The sequence below is a fragment of the Salvelinus sp. IW2-2015 genome, linkage group LG3 (genome assembly GCF_002910315.2).
Source record: "Salvelinus sp. IW2-2015 linkage group LG3, ASM291031v2, whole genome shotgun sequence".
Lineage (NCBI taxonomy): Eukaryota > Metazoa > Chordata > Actinopteri > Salmoniformes > Salmonidae > Salvelinus > Salvelinus sp. IW2-2015.
This window is the reverse complement of record NC_036840.1, coordinates 6,566,120-6,587,069: the sequence shown is the minus strand read 5'-3', so window position 1 is coordinate 6,587,069 and position 20,950 is coordinate 6,566,120. Positions and strand designations below refer to the sequence as shown.

Here is a 20,950-nt window from a genome sequence, read left to right as displayed (position 1 = left end):
CAACAATTTTTAACCCTCTTATAAAAAACCCAGAAGAAGCTAAATCAATGGCTACAGAGGGACTTATCTTTTAAAAGGTAGAGTCCTAATAACCAAGGCTGAAGGTATCTCTAGACTATCATATGGCGCTCTATCTTTATATCTTGACAGTAAAATAAGCAAGGAGATAGACCAGATGCTTTTCAACTTTCTGTGGAGAAACCGTACCCATTAGGAAAACTGTTGTATGAACACTTATGAGAATGGTGGGCTTTAAGATCAATTGGATAAAACAATTCCTAAGAAGACCCACTTCTATGTGGAATTTTATTCCTCATGTCTTCTCTACTTTGGTGGCCTTAACTTCATGTTGGTTTGCAATTATAATATTGACAAAGTTCCAGTGAAACCTGCTGATGAAAAGCCAGAAAGTTTTCTTGTCATAGTCCTTAATTTATAAGCATCATTTTTCTCACACAGATATTTATATATGGAATAATTGGGATATATTGTATAAAAATACTTCTTTTTTTTAGAATATTGGTTCTGAAATAATATCCTATTGGTAAGCAACTAGTAAATGGAGATGTATTTTACTTAGTTATAAGGAATTCTTATCACTTTACAAGGTCCCTGTAACACCTAAAGGTTTGCAATTGTTTTAGATGCCATTCCCTCAGGTGTTGCTTTATTATTCAGGAACGTGTCAAGACCTGACCCTCTGAACCTACCTTCCGTTGACCCTGTTGACTCATCAGTAGGAAAGATTTGTTTCTCTTTTGGTCCTTTCAACAAACAGAGCGATACGAACCTTGTTTCAGCAGGATGTTGTATCTACCTTATGTCATGCCTTATTGGAATGGATTTATTAATAATATCTATTGGGAAAAGTTTGGATGTTTCCACACACATACCTACTCTAACAAAATGAAGGAAGTTTCCTTTAAAATGATTAATTAATATTATCCTGCCAATCACTATATGAAGAGGTTAAGGAAAACATCAACTCAAATTGCACCTTTTGTAATGACCACCCAGAAACAGTGTTGCATCTTTTTTGACATTGTATTCATGTAAGAAAACTGGCAAGACATCATTGATTTATAATTGAACACTTTTATTAAGGTTTAACACTATTGTGGAGAGATGTACTGTTGGATTCTTTACCTACGATAGGAATAATCTGAAACATTTTTATGTAATTCATTATTCATTTGGCCAAATTTCATATTCGAATGTAAATTCGAAACAAACAAAAAATCTAATTTTCTTACCTACAAAAAGAAATTGAACTGTATTTTAAGACAATGAAATACTCTACTAACAAAAAAGCTGTTAGAATTATAAGTGTATGTATGACCCTTAAGGTCCTTGTGTAATGTGATATTGTACCCCCTAGCTCAATTGTCCAGAAAGTACATGTTCCCTCATGTACTTTCTGTATTGATTTGTTGTTAATATTTTTTTTTTTTTAAAACACACAGCTGCCTGTGCGGTTCGCTACATATATATATAAATCTATATTTTTAAAATATATACGTTTTGGGTGGAATATCATCAATCTTACTTTGTTAGATTTGTGGGAATATATAGTGCAACCTGCTCTTTAATGTGCGTGCGTGTCTGTCTGTCATCCACAGGCTGTGTGCAGAGGTAAGGCTGTGGACTCACTGCGTCCCTGACTACAGGGTCGAGTCCTGGCCGGGCGGAAGTTAGCAGTGCTGTCTCGCTCTAACGTCTCTGTGTTCGACCAAGCAGTCAGACTCACCGACGCCAACCCCCGCTGTAGGCTGCACATTGTAGGGGTGAGTCTCCATACACCCCCTCACCCCCCAAAACACACACACACACACGTGTTTGGGTCTGTGTAAGACATGTGTTTTCCATTTTCCACTCCAGTGGGTGGGAGAATTTTGGGCTGAAAAGATCATGGACATTTGGGTTCTGATGCAGCCAGAAAACAACCGCTCTCGAGGTGAGTGGTACACACACTGCCCTTGCCTCAGTTCTGCAATTCTAATACAGTGAATTAGTATGTTGTACCTATGTGACATCTGTTTTTGGTTAGACAGTATCCTGCCTTGGCTCTCTCAATGCTCATTGTTTTATTGGTTGGGTCTTTTGTGTCAATAGGTTTAGCTCTACTCTGCAGTGTAACTAGCTCTCTCCCTTTTTAAACGTGCTCCCTTCTCCTTTTCTCCCTGTTCTCTAGGCATAAGGACAGCTTCATCCGTTAGGTTCACCCAGCAGAGTCTGGGGGCTACTTTGGGCTGAAGAGTTACGCTAAAAAACAGAGGACCGTGAGTTGAGGGCAAACTCTCCATGGTGGAGAAATACAACAGCGCATCCCTGAGCTGGTGGAACGCCTCTACGGCTGCACAGAGAGAGAGGCCCAACACGCAGGTACACACACAGTTACCTACTGTACACACACTGTACAGAGACACATGCACACAGGACATACTGCACACACATAGACACACACACACACACACTCACCACTGTACAGACACACAGAGTTGTGAATTGCTGTATTTGTATTGAGAGTCTGATCTTTCTCATTTGTATCAACCCTCCCCTGCTGTCTGTCTCTTATCTCTTAGATTTTATCCTGGGACAGTCATAAGTCAAAGGGTCTGGAGTTTTGACACAGTGGTAACACTGATGACTTTGCTAAGGTGCCCTGTGCCACCCACAACATACCCAGACTTTCAGCTGCTCAGGAGGTGTGTGTGTTGTGCAATCATTAGGCAATCAAACCTATCCAAATACAACTCTTATCTAAGGCCAAGGACTGTTTTGCATTGGTCCACGGCCTACGCCAAATCAACATTGGTTAATTTAATGTATTACAGTCCAGATTATAGTACCAATGTTTGTTAGTGGCTGACTCCACTGTTTTCTCCCTCGTCCTCTAGGTGACATCCCAGACGATGAGTGGAACCTGCTGTATGTGGCAGTGAGCTCTCTGGTCATCACAAGAACATCACCAACATCCTCACACTGGCTGGGGTGAGAGCACTGATCACTGGAGGCTGGTGAGTGAGGATGGCTCATAATAATGGCTGGAAAGGAGTGAATGGAATGTATTAAACACATGGTAACCATGTTTGATTCCATTCAGGCCATTGTTATGAGTCGTCCCCCTCAGCAACTCCTCTGGCAAGTGAATGTGTTCCAATTGAATTTGTGTTCTGTGAAAGCCTCCTCCCATAGCCTGGTGGTCAGTCTGTGTTGTTAGCCAACCCTCTGTGTGTATGGCTTGACAGTGATTGGAGAGTAGGAAGCACTACAGTATGGGACCAAGGCTCAAAAAGCTTCTCAAAGCAGGAGTGCTGATCTTGGCCAGACCACCTGTCCATATAATTATTTTCCTTGTGATCTAAAAGCAAAACTGATCCTAGATCAGCACTCCTACTCTTTGTGAATACGGGACCAGGCTAACTCCTCCCATGGTTAACACTTTAACTTCTGTTGTTCCCAGGAGTACTTCCTGAGGACAGAGTTGACCAGCGCCCTGCTGACCGAGGGCCAGCCACCCTGCTGCTCCGTGCGGAGTGTCATAACCACATCATGCCTGACTGGCCCTCGCCATGTGCAAGCTGCCACTCCAATCAGTAAGGCCTTGCTTCCTCCTCCCTACCACCATACACACATTCTGATTTGCAATGTCTCTCAACCAGACCTGATCATTTCAGACAGGTGTGGGTGCAGGATGTCTAGAAAAATTGCCCACATTCCAGTCAGGCCAGTCAGACCTGTTAGCCAACTGCAATAGCTAGTCAGTCGGTCAAAGTGCACAAAAGAAACAGATGTGTCTTCAGTTTGAAGTACTTTAGGTTAAAAACATAAGCATCATCATAAGTCATGTCCATTGTTTCCATAAAGACACAGTTGCCAATACTCTAACGGAAACGGTTAAACAAGTATGTGGTTAGTATTGGAATGCAATTTAGAAGTGTATTTAGTGTTTGGATCGAATAAGTTGACTTCACACCCGCCAACAAAATTCCATAAAAGGAATAGAGTGCCTTTTGGGATGAGGCCTGTGGCCGTGTTCGAGAGGATCAAACCGCAATGTATCATGGGTAAATTGACTGAGTAACAAGATCTACACCATAATAATGATTCGTTATTTATGACGCAAGGGGATTTGTTGATCAGTCGCCTGCAGTCTGTTTTGATGCTCTCGAACACAGTCTGTCTCTCCATGCACAGCTGCATCCTTTCACAGACTCACAGCTGTGTTTTAAAGAGTTGGAGAGAAGGGGTTTACCAAGAGCAGATGGTTGCATCACTGGTGGGTGGCGTGTGTTGTTTTACACTTGGTCCTGGGAAAAAGTATTACCGTCTCTGCTTCCAATCAAATTCATGAATTTAGGAGGGTTTTTCCTTCTACACCGACAAAAAATAGAAAAGCATCATGTAAAGTGTTGGTCCATATTTCATGAGCTTGAAATAAAATATCCGACAAATCTCAATTGTTTTGCACACATTTGATATACATCCCTGTTTGAGCAAGATGATCCTCTCTCTATCCAAGATGTCCATCCACCTGACAAACAATGGCATATCAAGAAGCTGAATTAAACAGCATGTCATTATACAGGTGCACCTTGTGCTAGGGACAATAACTAGGCTACTCTAAAATGTACAGCTTTCTTCACAACAAAATGCCACAGAATTTCTCAAGTTTTGATGAGAGCGTTCAATTGCCTGCTGACTGTCACGTTCTGACCTGTTTCTGTTGTTTTTGTATGTGTTAGCGTCAAGGCGTGAGTGTGGTGGGCTTCTATGTATGTGTTTCTATGTTGTTAATGGGTGACCTTGATATGTTCTCAATTAGGGGCAGGTGGTTTTCATCTCCTCTGATTGAGGAACCATATTAAGGTGTGGTGGTTGTTCTCCTGTGTCTGGGGTCGTTATTGCACCATACGCGGACTGTATCGTCATCGTTCGTTCATTTATTTGTAGTCTGTACTTGTTTCGTGGCGTTCTTCGTTGTATGTAAGTTCGTAAGTCAAGGTCTGTCTACTTCGTTTGTTTTGTAGTGGTGTAAAGTGTTTCCGTGTTTTTTCGTCTTTTCTTTAAATAAATATATGTCAAATTACCACGCTGGCGTTTGGTCATCCGATCCTTCTCGCCTCTACTCGTCTGATGAGGAGGACGAATAGAAGAGCGTGACAGAATTACCCACCTACATACGGACCAAGCAGCGTGAATCAAGGCAGCAAACAGCGAACACACGATTACAGAATTGGAGGAAAATTCGAAACGCGAGAAACCAGGAGAATTATACCCCCCAAAGCTGAGCTGGAGGCAGCGAAAGCAGAGAGCTGCGTTTTGAGGAGCGCACGGAAGCAGGAGAAGGATTTGGCTTATAATACCTGGAGGAGATCGACAGATGGGCGATCGCCCAAGAGATACGAGCCCGCTGGGATTCGTGGGAGCAATGTGCGGAGGATACCGCGAATGGAGCAGCACGCGACGCGGAGGAAGCCTGTTGAGTCAAGCCCAACAATTTTTGGGGGGGGGGGCTAAAGGTAAGTGTGGCGAATCAGGTAGGAGACCTGCGCCACTTCCGATCTTACCGTGGAGAGCGAGAAGTACGGGCAGGACACCGTGTTACGCATAGAGCCGCGAGGTCTCCGTTACGTGTGCATAGCCCGTGCGTAACAACAAGGCTCCTCGTATTTGCGGGCTAGATTGAGTATTTGAGCCGGATGTCTGAAGCCGGCCAAGCGATCTGGCCACCAGTGCGTCCCTCAGGCCGCATTATCATGGCACCAGCCTAACGCATCGGTCTGTCCCCGGTCGCCTATTAGCCCATGCGGGTTATGTCCACTCCCCGCACTGGTCGGGCAACGGGGACGCATACACCAAGGTAAGGTGGGCAGGCTCAGTGCCAGGGACCGTTAGCGCCTGCACGCGTCCGTAATTGTCCGGCCGCCACCTCCCCCGCCCACCCAGTACCACCAGTGCCTACACCACGCACCAGGCTCGCTGTGCGTCTCCAGAGCCCTTCTACCCCCACGACAGCCCTTTGGTGTGTGTCTCCAGCCGGTTACCGACCAGTTCCGGCACACGCACCAAGCTCCTGTGCGTCTCCAAAGCCCTGACACGACTGATTGTTCTGCCCCGCACTCGCCGGCTGACGTGCGTGCCTCATGCCCGGTACCACCAGGGCCTATAGTGGCTTTGAAGCCCATGCGGTCCTGTTGTGCTCCCCGCACTTGCCGTGAGGGTGCAGTGTCTACCCGGTACCTCCAGTTCCTGGCACCACGCACCAGGCTACAGATGCGCTCAGCCAGCCAGAGTCTGCCGTCTGACCCGCGGCGCCTGGAACTGCCGTCGCCCAACGCCGCTGGAGCTTGTCCGTTACTCCAAGCGCCGCAAAGCTGCCCGTCTGTCCCGAGCCCTTCAATAAGGCCGTCGTCAGCTTCAAAGCCCGGTCTGTCCCGAGCCCTTCAACAGCTCGCCCGTTCTTCCCGAGCCTTCAGAGCCGCCCTCTGTCCGGCCTTCAGAGCCGCCCGTTGCTGTCCGCCCACCGTATGACATTCAGAGCCCCCGCAGACAGGAGCGCACAGCGTCGCCAGACAGGAGCCCGCTTAGAGCCGCCCCGACTGGAGCCGCTAGAAACGTCACCAGCCAGGACTCGCAGAGCCAGCCAGCCAGAGATCCGCCAGAGCCACCAGCCACCAGCCAGGATCCGCCATCCAGTCGGCGTGCTGCCCCTCATTCCGAGCTGCCCTCATTCGGTGTTTGCCCTTAGTCCGGTCTGCCCTATCCAGTGGGTAAGTTGTGAGGGTGGCCATATTGAGGGAGGCTACCAAAGGCGGGTTATTGACTATGGTGGACGTGGGGCCACGTCCCGCACCCGAGCCGCGCCATGATTGGGCCCACTCGACCACTCCCTTTCTGTGTCAGGTTTAATTGCGCCGGAGTCCGCATCTTTGGGGGGGGTAACTGTCACGCCTGGCCTGTCATCTTTGTTTTCATTATATTTATTAGGTCAGGGTGTGACATGGGGAAATGATGATGTTTTTGTAGTGTCTAGGGGTGTATGTATGTTAGGCAGTGTTAGTGTAAGTTGGTCTAGGTAAGTCTATGGTGCTTGAAGGGTTTCTCAATCAAGATAGGGGACGAGACTGTCATTAGCATTCGGTCTCTGATCTGGGCCCATAATTTAAGAGGCAGCCATAGGCCTTAGGTTCATGTGGGTAATTCGCTCTGTTATGGAACGTAAGTAGCTTGTGTTGCACTTCGTTTGTAGCTTCACGGTCGTTGTTGTTTTGTATAGTGTTGTATAAGTGATTTCGTTCTTGTGTTCATCTTCGCGCTCTAATAAAGAAGATGATTCATATCACCGCTGCGCCTTGGGACCTCCATTCATTCACCCATAGGATCGTGACACTGACTGGATGAATGTCCACCCAGAAGCTGTGACAGAATTGTTAATGTTAATTTCTCTGCCATTAAGCAACTCCAATGTCGTTTTTTAGGAGAAGTGATGGCAGCTACGTCCAACGGCCTCACAAACCACAGACCAAGTGTAACCACGCCACACAGCCCGGATTCTCCACATCTGAGCTTCTTCACTCGGTATCGTCTGAGACCAGACACCCGAGATAGCTTGATTGAAACTGGGTTTGCACAACTGAAGAAATTTCGCACAAACTGTCAGAATACGCCGTCTCATGGAAGCTCATCTGCATGCTCGTCGTCTTCACCAGAGGTTCTTGACCTGACTTTGCAGCTCAGGCGTTGTAACTGGAAACTTCAGTGTGAAAATTGACTCACCTTTTCGCATTGGCCACTGGCACGCTGGAGAAGTATGCTCTTCACGGAATGAAGATCCCTGTTTCAACTGTACCGGGCAGGATTGGCGGGCGACGTGGTTTGCTGATGTCAACGTTGTGTAACAGAGTGCCCCATGGTGGCGGGTTGGACGTTATGGTATGGGCGCATAAGCCATGGACAACGAAGACAATTTAATTTTATCGAGGTGGCAATTTGAATGTACAGATGATACCGTGACGAGATCCTGAGTATCCATTGTCTAGCCATTCATCCGCTCCATCACCTCATGTTTCAGCATGGATCATGTACGGCCCCATGTCGCAAGGATCTGTACAGCCAATTCCCATGAAAGCTGAAAAATGCTGCCCAAGTTCTTCCAGTGGCCTTGCATACTCACCAGACATGTCACCCATTGAAGCATATTTGGGATGCTCTGGATCGACACGTACGACAGCATGTTCAGTTCCGCCAATCATCCAAGCAACTTCGCACAACGTCATTGACAGAGAGTGGACAACATTCCACAGGCCACAATCAACAGCCTTTGATCAACTCTTATGCGAAGGAGATGTTTATGCACTGCATGAGGAAAATGTTTGGTCACAACCAAACTGACTGGTTTTCTGATCTACGCCCCACCTTTATTTTAAAGGCTATCTGTTGAACCACAGAACTTTATCTGGACTCTTTGTTTAACTGGAAACCACACACACCTGAGGCTGCATTCATTCGTAGCTGGGATTTTAACAACGGCTAATCTAAAAACAAAACTCCCAAATGCTATCAGCATCATCGATTGTGCTACCAGGGCTGGTTAAAACCTTGGTCAATTGTTTATTACCTAAACTTCCGCGACGCCATATAGGCCCTCCCCCGCCCTTCCTTTCGGAAAAGCTGACCCACGACTTCCTTTGTTGCTTTCCAGCCTACAAACAGAAACCTAAAACAAACAAGCTCCCGCGCTCAGGTCTGTTCAACGCTGGTTACCGACCCAATCTGACTTCCACGCTTCAAGGCGACTGCTTTCGATCCGCGGATTGGGAATATGTTCCGGCATTGCGTCCAACAGAACAACGATTGACGAAATATGCTGAAATTCGCGTGAGCGAGTCATTAGAAAGTGCATTAGACGATGTCGTACCCACAGCAACGATTAAAAACGATGCCACAACCCAGAAAACCTGTGGATTGACGGCAGCATTCCGCGTGGAAACTGAGCGCGAATCCACTGCTTTTAACCAGGGCAAGGTGACGCGAAACATGACCGAATACACAACAGTGTAGCTATTCTCTCGCAAAGGCAATCAAAACAAGTTAAGTCCCAGTACATAGGACAAAATAGAGTCGCCAACTTCAACAGCTCAGACCAACAAGAGGTATCGTTGGCAGGGATCATACAGTCAATCACGGCATTACAAAAGAAAACCAGCCCCGTCGCGGATCAGGATGTCTTGTCCCAGACAGGTAAATAACTTTTTTGCTCGCTCCGAGGACCAATACCAGTGCCACTGACACGGCCCGCTACCAAAAAACCTGCGGGCGTTCTCCTTCAACTGCCAAGCCAGAGGTGGAGTAAACATTAAAGTGTAACCCTCCGCAAGGCTGCAGGCCCAGACGGCATTCCAGCTGCCTTCCTTCAGAGCGATGCAGAGACCAGCTGCTGGTGTGTGTTTACGGACATATTTCAATTTCAATTCCTTATCCCATGTCTGATGTCCCACATGCTTTCAACGAGGGCCACATTGTTCCTGTTCCCAAGAAAGCCTAAGGGAACTGAGCTCAAACGACTACCGCCCCGTAGCCACTCACTTTCCGCATCATGAAGTAGCTTGAGGACTAGTCAAAGGGACCATATCACTCCACCTACCGGACACCCTAGACCCACTCCAATTATGCTTACCGACCCAATAGGTCCCCACAGACGACGCAATCGCAACCACAGCTGCACAACTGCCCTAACCCATCTGGACAAGGAGAATTACCTATGTTGAGAATTGCTGTTCATCGACTTACAGCTTCCAGCATTTAACACCATTTAAGTACCCTCCAAACTCGTCATTCAAGCTCGAGACCCTGGGTCTCGACCCCGCCCTGTGCAACTGGTGTCTGCGACTTCCCCCCCTATGACGGCCGCCCCAGGTTGGTGAGGGTACGCGGTAACAACATCTCCACCCCGCTTGATCCTTCAACACCTGGGCCCCACAAAGGGTGCGTTCTGAAAGCCCTCTCTGTACTCCCTGTTCACCAACAGACTGCGTAGGCCATTGCACGCCTCCAAATCAATCAGCAAGTTTGCGCGATACACTCCAGTGGTAGGCTTGATACCAACAACGACGAACGGCCTAACAGGGAGAGGTGAAGGGCCCTCGGAGTGTGGGTGTCAGGAAATAATAAACCTCACACTTCAACGGTCAACCAAAAACAAAGGAGATGATTGTGGAATTCAGGAACACAAGCAGAGGGCAGCACCCCCCTATCCACATCGACGGAGCAGATAGTGGAGAAGGTGAAAGTTTTCTAAGTTCCTCGGTGTAACCACATCACGGACAAACTGACATTGGTCCACCCACACAGACTAGCGTTGTTGAAAGAAGGCGCAGCACGCTCTCAACCTCAGGAGGCTGAAGAAACTTCGGCTTGTACACCCAAAAAGCACTCACCCAAACTATCTACAGATGCACAATCGAGAGCATTTCTGTCGGGCTGTAATCACCGCCTGGTTACAGGCAACTGCTCCGCCACAACCGTAAGCTCTCCAGAGGGTGTGAGGTCTGCAAGCAACGCATCACGGGGCAAACTAAACCTGCCCATCCAGCGGACACCTACAACCACCTGAATTCTGTCACAGGAAGGCCATAAAGCATCATCAAGGACAACAACCATCCAAGCACTGCCTGTTCACCCCGCTTATTCATCCAGAGGCGAGCGTCAGTACAGGTGCATCAAAGCAAGGACGAGAGACTTGAAAAACAGCTTCTACTCTCAAGGCCATCAGACTGTTAAACAGCCACCACAACATTTAGCGGCCCGCTGCCAACATACTGGACTCAACTCCAGCCACTTTAATAATGGGAATTGATGGAAATTATGTAAAAATGTACCACTAGCCACTTTTTAAACAATGCCACTTAGTATAATGTTTAACATACCTACATTACTTGCATCTCATATGTATATGTATATACTTACTTCATCATATCATTCTACTTGCTCTTGGCACATCTTTATGTAATACATGTTAATCAATAGCCACTTTAACTTGCCCACTTATCTCTCTCCTGGAGATTTTGCAATTGTTTTAGATGCCATTCCCTCAGGTGTTGCTTTATTATTCAGGAACGTGTCAAGACCTGACCCTCAGAACCTACCTTCCGTTGACCCTGTTGACTCATCAGTAGGAAAGATTTGTTTCTCTTTTGGTCCTTTCAACAACAGAGCGATACGAACCTTGTTTCAGCAGGATGTTGTATCTATACCTTATGTCATGCCTTATMGGAATGGATTTATTAATAATATCTATTGGGAAAAAGTTTGGATGTTGCCACACACATACCTACTTCTAACAAAATGAAGGAAGTTTCCTTTAAAATGATMAATTAATATTATCCTGCCAWTCACTATATGAAGAGGTTTAAGGAAAACATCAACTCAAATTGCACCTTTTGTAATGACCACCCAGAAACAGTGTTGCATCTTTTTTGACATTGTATTCATGTAAGAAAACTGGCAAGACATCATTAGATTTATAATTGAACACTTTTATTAAGGTTTAACACTATTGTGGAGAGATGTACTGCTTGGATTCTTTACCTACGATAGGAATAATCTGAAACATTTTTATGTAATTCATTATTCATTTGGCCAAATTTCATATTCGAATGTAAATTCGAAACAAACAAAAAATCTAATTTTCTTACCCTACAAAAAGAAATTGAACTGTATTTTAAGACAATGAAATACTCTACTAACAAAAAAGCTGTTAGAATTATAAGTGTATGTATGACCCTTAAGGTCCTTGTGTAATGTGATATTGTACCCCCTAGCTCAATTGTCCAGAAAGTACATGTTCCCTCATGTACTTTCTGTATTGATTTGTTGTTAATAGTTTTTAAAAAGGGAGAGAGTCTAGTGTATCAACTGCAGAGGTAGAGCTAAAAACCTATTTGACACAAACGAGACACCAACCTAATATTAACAACCAGATGAGCATGTGCCGGAGCAAAGTGGGCAGGATACTGGTCTAATCCTAAAACTCACGAACATATGTACTCACATAGGCTCACCACCTATACATATTCACTGTCTATTAGGAATTGCAGAACCTGCAGGCGCAAGGGGCAGTGTGTGGCACCACTCACCTCATTCTCCTTCGTTCTTCGCGAGAGAGACGACCACAACAATTAATCTTTCTCCTTTTCCCCCCTCTGATAACCAGGGTGGTGAATCGCATCTTCTTGCATGTCTGGCAGACATATCAGTGTTGGCGATGACGGATTCACCACCTCAAGCTGAACCTCGCAAGGACGGAGCTGCTCTTCCTCCCGGAGAACGGGACTGCGTTCCTATGACCCCTCGCCATCACCGGGACCAAACTCCGTTGTGTCCTCCTCCCAGATGTGCTAAGAAACTCTTGGCGTGATCATGGAACGGTGCGGACAGCCTGTCGTCTCAGGATAAGACAAACTCAGGCGGTGCCTTGCCTGAGGTTCATGCCCTACGACATTCGCGGAGTACGGACCCTGCCTCACGCAGGAAGCGCGCAGAGTCACTAATCCAGGGCACTTTGTCATCTCCCGTCTGGATACCTGCAACTCGGCTGTTGGCTTGGGCTCCCTGACCTGTGCCATTAAACCCTACAACTATTCCCAGAACGCCCGCAGCCCGTCTGCGTGTTCAACTTTTCCCATAAGTTCTCTTCACGTCACCCCGCTTCCTCCGCTCTTCCACTGGCTTCCAGTTGGAAGCTCGCATCGCTACAAGACCAATGTGCTTTGGTCTCGGAGCTGTGAGGGAACGGCACCTCCGTACCTTTCAGGCCTGATCAGGCCCTAACCCAACAAGGGCACTGCCGTTCACCACCTCTGGCCTGCGCGCCTCCCTACCTCTGAGGAGTGACAGTTTCCCGCTCAGCCCAGTTCAAAACTAGGTTCGCCTGGCTCTGGCACCCCACAATGTGGAACAAGCTCCCTTCACGACGCCAGGTCAGCGGAGTCCTCAATCACCACCTTCCGGAGACACCGAACCCACCCTTTAAGGCAATACCTAATGGATAGGATACTTAATCCTTCCTAACCCTCCCCCCCCTTAAGAGTTACGATGCACTATTGTAAAAGTGGTTTGTTCCACTGGGATATTCATAAGGTGGAATGCACCAATTTTTGTAAGTCCGCTCTGGATAAGAGCGTCTGCTAAATGACTATAAATGTTAATTGGTAAATGAGAAGCGGTTGTTTTCGGGCTGCTCAGAGCCCAATGTCCCATGGATCTTTTCAGCCCAAATTCCTCACACCCGGAGTGGAAAATGGAAGAACACATGTTCTTACACAAGACACCAAACACGTGTGTTGTGTGTTGTGTGTTTTGGGGAGTGAGGGGGTGTATGGAGACTCACCCTACAATGTGCAAGCCTAGCAAGCGTGGGGTTGGCGTCTGAGTCTGGACTGCTGGTCGAACATCTGAGACGTTTAGAGCGAGACAGCCACTGCTAACTGCCCGGCCAGGACCTTCCGACCTTGTAGTCATGGGACGCAGTGGAGTCCACAGCTTCACCCTGCACCAGCCTGGGATGTGACGACAGAAGCGCACGCACATTAAAGAGCAGTTCCTATATATTCCACAAATCTAACACGCTAGATATGATGATATTCCACCCAAGAATTCATCTACTTAGACAAGTTTTAAAATTAGCTATATGTGTAGCTATTTGGATTGAATACCTATACCTACTAACTATTATTAAGCTTGTAAGCGAACACCGCACGCAGGCAGCTCGGTGTGCTGTTCTTCTACTTTTTTCTCAACCGTTTTATCTCAACACACATATCCGAGATACAGAATTGAGCTACGATTTGATGGGAACATGTACTTCTGGGACAATTGAGCCTCTTAGGGGGTACCCAACTCAGCGTACTCACATACACCCACAGTGACCGTATAGGGTCCATGGACAGTAACAGCTTATAATTTCTATACAGGCCTTTTTTTCGCGTTTTCAGGATAGAGTATTCTCTGGTCTCGAAAAACACGTCTGCGAATCTTATCTCTGAATAGGGTAAGCTAAAAACTCTCGATTCTACTTTTCCGAGACCTTCCTAGGTCACGCCACGCGCCGCTGCCTGGGAGCGGGTTGGTTGAGGCAACGGGAACTTTAACAGTTTCGGAATATGCAGGAACATCTTGGCTCAAAATCGAATACAACTTGCAACCTTAACATAACAATGTTTGCAGCTTATTCCTATCGTAGGTAAAGATACTCCAGCAGTACATGGCTCTACACACATAGTGTCTTCCTTTCAACTAACAAGTCAGTCTCAATTTAAGGCAAGATCCTACTGATGCGTCTCTGCCACCATGTCTCTGCTTAGCACAACGATTACACCACATGTTCAATATAAGAATTAGGTTCGCAAGCCACCGCTCTTGATCTGCGGCGTCGGGTCCAGTGTACCCTAAGCGAGGCCGTCGCGCATAGTTGCACGTTGGCTCTCTCTCCGTCTACTACAACACTCAATATACATATAGTGGGGCCAATTGGCAGCGTATAAATACTTCTATTTCGTTTCTATTCTTAAGCAGACATTCCTTCCTCTCACATACTTCTGCTTTAGGACACGGTCGCAGGGGCTGTGATCGTGCTTGTGGCCCTAACTATCCCAACACTCTTATTTCCTAACACAGATATTATTTAATACCAATCTCCATATCCCAATAGGCATTGCACATAAGGCTGATAACGACATTACAATACATCCCTTGCTGAAACCCAAGGTTCGTTATCCGCTCTAGTCTGTGAAAGGACACACCAAAGTGGAGGAAACCCCAAATCTTTCCTACTGATTGATCGTTATACCACGAGTCTTAACGTGGATCAGATACGGTATCTGAGCGGGTCAGGTCCTTGCACACGTTCCAAGCCTGGACATAATAAAGCAAATCACCTGAGGAATATCGGCTCTCTAAACACATTGCGCAAACATCTTGTAGGTATTTACAGGCGTGACCTTTGTTAAAGTGATAAGATCTTCGGCTTATACTAACTGTAACGATACACTCTCGCATTTACTCAGTTGGCCCTCACAATCAGAAGTAATTATTATATTGGATTCGAACCCAATATCTAAAAACAAAGAAGTATTCTTGTATGTTATCCCAATATATCCCAGATTATTCCATATTATTCATAATATACTGTGTGGTGGATAGAACATAATGATTGCATTATAATATTAAAGAGGGATGCCAATGACGAAACAGAAAACTTTCTGCTTTCGATTACAAGGCAGGTCTCACTGGGATTAACTTTGCTTCCGTATTTATAACTGTAAACCCAACATTGAAGTTTAAGGCCACCAAAAAGATAAGAGAAGACTCTACTCGACCGGTAATAAACATTTATTCCACTCCATAGAGGTGGGTTCTTCTTAGTGAACTGGTTTTATCCAATTGATCTTACAAGGCCCACGCACTATCTTTCATACCACAAGTCCTCTGCCCATTATCAAGAGCCGAACTTCCTTTTCCTCTCAACTGAGGTTAGGCCGGCGTCTTCTCCCACAGAACAGTGAAAGAGAGGCGTGGCGTGGGCTGTACGTTGGCCAGTCGTCGTGACTGCTGCTGGCACTTCGCCTGCATTATTTACTTGTCAAGATATTAAAGATAGAGCGCCATGATTGAAGTCTAGAGATACCTCGAGCCTTGGTATTAGGATCTACCTGTTAAAGATGGATCACCTTCTGTAAGCATGATTTTAGCTTCTTCTGGGGTTTTTTATTACACTAGAAGGGTCTATTAAAATTTGTAAGCCTCTAGCATTTCTCGACCCTTTTTGTTTATTATGATCATGGCGTACCAATATGTAAGTTCTTCCTTTTATACTGGGATAACGCATATATGAAGTGTCACACAATGCTTGAAAGGCCATGAGTTCACATTTATTAATTAAGATATAGACTCGCGCGCTTTGCAAAAGGATTGCTATCACATTTGATCGTTTGATATGGGAAATTTGGTGTAGGCATGCTTTCAGAAGAAGATGTATGTATCGTCACAGCCGCTGGCTTTATAATAATGTTCGTTATCGTATTGAGTGAATACACTGTACAGGCATATTTAGTTTAAAAATTTGGCACAGAAGAAGTTGGGTGATTAATAATAAACAGGTACAGGAGACATAGGACAACCTCTGCCCCTCACATCTGCCTCCCTGCTTCTAACTTCACAATACCTCTAGGCTGAGGCTGCATCACTATTTCAATTGTATACCGAGCTGTTAACATTTGGCCAAAAGGTCATTACATTAACGCCCTTACAGAAAAGAATGCCCCAAGTCAAGCTCCTCTCACGGAGTGGAAGTAGCGCAGACTATGCTCTAACTGTGTCACATGCTTTATAGAGAAACTAAAATAAATAAATTATCGACAGCTATCCTCGGTTATTAGGTCATGTAGTCAAGTCCAGTATGCCTACTAGATACTAGTCTGACATTGTTTTAGAAATCATGCTGTTTCCTCACTGAAGCTCAGGATGTGTGTCATCCAACTGATTGCATCCAGGACTTCTTTAATTATATTTTTGCAAGTAGTAAAGCGCTTATATCACTTATAGTCATCTTAATGTCATCTTATCTTATGTCATTAAAGACACAAATTTGGACGCCAGTTATCGATGAGCAAGCCACTCTTTTTTTTAGGCTTTTGACTTGTTATCTAGTTTTCATATTCAAACCACTATCCATTTGTAGGGATGTTGCGTGCTTTCATCCGGAGACGAATGCCCTCTGGACCATAGCCATCATGGAAGCTACCCTAGGCAATGATGACTCCTTGTTGCTGTCCCCAGTCCAATCTGGGCCGTGCTGCTGCTCCAGTTTTCACTAACTGTTTCTTCGCTGCAGGGCTACGTGGAACCCTGCACCCTGTTCAGTCCGCGCACCATGTACCTTGTCCCAACCTGCTGATTTTCAACTCCTAGAAGACAGCAAGGAGCGGTAGAGGCATACTACTCTTAGATGAATCGGCCACTGGAAAAGGCCCAACTTAGACAATATACTTCTGGAGGCTGCTGACTTAGAGCTGCACCCTCGAAACAAACACTACTGTGATCTTATTATTTATTTGACCACTGCTGGTCATTATGAAACATTTGAACATCTTGGCCATGTTCTGTCTACTACATTCTCACCCGGCACAGCCAGAAGAGCCACCTGGCCCACTCCCCATAGCCTTGGCTTCCTCTCTAAGGTTTTCTTCCTAGCGTTTTGGCCTTTCTGGGGATGTTTCTTGCGTAGCCACCGTGCTTTCTACACCTTGCAGTTCTTGCTGTTTGGGTTTTAGGCTGGGTTTCCTGTAACAGCCTACTTTGGGATATCACTGATGTAAAAGGGTTATAAGAAATTTGATTTCTGATTACTGTAATAGTACCGACATGCCTGGTGGTTTGGCGGGAGCTTGGTGTGGAGGGGGTTTGGGCGGGGGATGTGAGGTCATTTGGGAAGTAAGAGCCGCGGTTTAAGCATCTGTTCTGCATGCTCGTTCTATCGATGGCTTTCACAAGAGAAGGCTCACGGTTGGTTCGACCTGGGAGTTACGCTTTCATTTATTTTTCCGGCTGGTCTACAGCCAGAACAGTAGTCTGTGTAAATTGGAGTTAACATAAACCGTCCATTCGAAACTCAATACCTCTGTCTGGACCATTGCTCCTTTATTGTATCTAAGTCCCGGTTCATTTACGTAGATGTTCTCTTACAATTAGCTTATTCAGTATACACACACACAACACACACACAAACACACAATTTTGCTCCATCTTGAATTACATTGATCAAAAACTCATTGAGCATTCACCAATAATATTGCCATCTTTGATGGTGCACGAATGGGAACAGCCTGGTGGTGGCGGCAGTGAACTAAACCTCTGTTACCGGCATGCACCGGTGTGTTGATCAATGCTCTCTCGAGGAAGATGGTGAAGTAAGCCGTTTCGTGCTAGGATTAACAGGCAGGTAGATTGGCGCAAGGGGGAACACCTTGGGCTTTCAGTACTATGGCGCGGCTCAAATTTTCCACTTAAAGACGCATTGCTACCATACAAGTGGAAGTATAATAAAAACAATGCTAGCCTAGGCTATAGGTTGCACCGTTCCATCAAAACAAACTGGCCCACTTACACGTATATAGTCATTGGTGTTTGGGGATGACAATAAGTCGCTTAACAAGCAAGACTACAACAACTCACTCAAGCAGGAATTCGTACTTGCACGTTTTTACAGAAAACATTTTTCGTCAAACAATCTGATTAATGTAATTGTATATCTCCAAGGTATGACTATACTCTTTTGCGTGAACATACACACACTTCTCATTTTCACCGGACGTGTATGAAACCCTGCAGCTGATATACATTGTGAGTGAATGATTGTTAGCCAGTATAATTATCCTAAGATTGGACTGCATGCTAAGTTTGGTAGCACTATAGTAAGCATGTGAGTGCATACGCGCTAAATACCTTCTTAACTGAATGAGAGCGTTTTAACACCGGTTTCGGTTAAAGACGTCAATTACTCTACTAGTCCTGTATGGTTGAAGGGTTTCACATACTTGATTTTGTTTTAACAGGAGATCTGGTGACTGATGTGCTGCCAAACACTGCCTTAAAAGTTATGTGTTCAAAGGGCTGCTAGTAGGGTGCGTAAACCAAGGGTGTAAAAGGAGCTATGCTAAAAAGCTGTATTTATTCAAATAGGCAAGTTAAGAACAAATTCTTATTTTACATGACGGCCTACCGGGGGAACAGTGCCTTGTTCAGAGGCCAGAACGACAGATTTTTCAACGCATTGCTCAGACTTCAGGAGTGACATATGACGAGTCTTCAAAAAGCTTCTTCGGGATATAACTTGCCCAACCACCATCTAACCACTGCCTGACTGCCCCTTATAATGTGTGACACTTTTTTTTTTAGCTGACGCTGACCAACTTATTTTTGCTCTCTAGTTGTTTAGAAAACCAAAAAAAATATGGGTGGACTCATCGATATTTATTGTCGCTTTACCTTCACCGTTCTTAAGGTGGACAGTGGCTTCACTCCTGCGCTTGTAGGTGCTCTCCCTTTAGGAGCTCACTTTGTCCAGACATATTCTTCACGGGTCAGAGACAGTTAAAGCATATACAATTCTCCCAAAATAGAGAAGTAAAGTGAGAGTGTTTTCAGTATTTGGGTACTTTTAGTTTGAAGGATGAAAACAAATCAGAATGTTGAGATTAACAAACCCTAAATTCCTGCAATCTTCACCTTTACAACAAACTGATCTAATCAGATACCCAACAATAAGAGGCCATAGTAGTCATGGAGTACACACGACCAATGGAATATTATTACACAGGGCATGATTTATAACACACTCAGAAAATCATATTTAGAACCTAGAAATATGACAGTAGAGTGGACCAACAAGTAAACAACAAGAGTGGGTCAACTTATTACAAGATGAACAAACTGAACAGAAGCGGTATGGATAGCGTGAGCAATGGATAAACAAACTTCCTTTGTCTATTGAATCCTCAAATAACGTACTGCGTCTAACAGAGCAAAAATTGAACTCCATTGCGAAGAGCTGTGTGCTGAAGGGTGTGAGAGTCGACAGAAACGTCTGATCTTTGCTTACAATACTTGACAGACTCTTCATTGTTGCTGTAAGTCGAACCTCAACAAAGGTGGCCCAGTGCAGGCCCGTTCTTATGATATCCATTCTCTTGCCGTAACCAATTATAGTCCTTTACTAATCACGTAGTTTCTCCTTGAACACAATATACAGCAGAAGAAGTAAATGATGTTTTTAGCAAAAACTCATTTTTTCAAGCAAGAAATGGTCTTGCTTCTGAGTTAGGGGAGAGGGAGAAGCCGCGGTGCGCGTTTAACCACAGAGTGATTCATAATCCCAGAGCGGAGTGTTCAGTTAATGGGAGGGATGTTGATAAATCTCTGAGAAGGTAGCTGATATAACTTAGACCTCGCAGAAGAGATTTGAACTTAATTTTATCATATTAATGTAACGGGCACTGGTGATGTTACACAGGCAAGGCAAGATACTTCCACCCCGCGCGGTGAAAGTGTACATTGTATACAAGTAACAGGAGTCACGAATGTTATGCAAAATCTTGTCCCATTGAAAGCAGTGCAGCCAAGCCTGAATTCAAGCAATATGGATACACTTAGTTTAAAAATTTGATGTTTAGCTCCTGTCCAAATGTTGTGAATCTACTATACTCATTGGTGCGAGTTATTAGGTACACCACCTCGTTGCACAAAAAATGTTCCACTCTACAGGGAGCAGGTGTCGAGAATGGAAGTGGCCTTGGGCTTGCTACATGTAAAAACTAGGTGTAGACAGCATTCATTGGCTGGCAGGTACGAGTTTGGATGTGTGTTAGTGTATTATGAAAAACGAGTGACCTACGGACTGAGCGCTTTATTACTTTAGTATCTTCAGAGAACAAAGAAAGCGGGCTTCAGATAGGCACTCGATCGCACCAACAGTGGACAAATTGAGTAGAGGGAAACATCAAACCTGGTCTGATCGGAATCCAGTTCGCCTGTTGGTTCATGCTTATGGCTGAGTCAGGATTGCATAAGCAGCATGTGTCCATTGGCCCCATAGTTGCCTAGTATCAACAGTACAGGCTCGTGCGGTTGGTGAGTAATTGGTCGATGGGGAATGGTTTCCGTGTGCACACGTATATTTGGAGTCCGTTTTGATCACACAAGTGAGCAATATTGTCCCACGCCGCCCAAATCAAATTTAGGTGTTCTGGGAGGGAACTAAAGAGGGGGTCCGCCAGACACAGGTTAACTAGGATGGGCTGTACCTAATCAATACTAAACGTGTAATTATTCTAATTGTCATAGGTTCACCAGTCAACTCTCCAATTACAATCAAAGGGTGTGACGTTAAAACTTC

At 45.3% G+C, this 20,950-nt stretch overlaps 1 protein-coding gene and 1 long non-coding RNA gene across 2 annotated transcripts in view; both read left to right on the top strand.

The window, feature by feature from the left end:
* The window catches only part of fbxo18 (F-box DNA helicase 1), a 49,088-nt gene that overhangs the window by 10,739 nt on the left and 17,399 nt on the right, over nt 1-20,950 (top strand). The window contains exons 16-17 of the mRNA XM_023967137.2: nt 1,692-1,784; nt 1,879-1,954. Of these exons, the coding sequence (XP_023822905.1) occupies nt 1,692-1,784; nt 1,879-1,954 (169 nt within the window). The remainder of the gene's footprint in view (nt 1-1,691; nt 1,785-1,878; nt 1,955-20,950) is intronic.
* Nucleotides 2,607-3,855, top strand: LOC111949809 (uncharacterized). Its single transcript, XR_002875393.2, has 3 exons — nt 2,607-2,705; nt 2,898-2,991; nt 3,464-3,855. It is a non-coding gene; the product is annotated as an uncharacterized lncRNA (long non-coding RNA).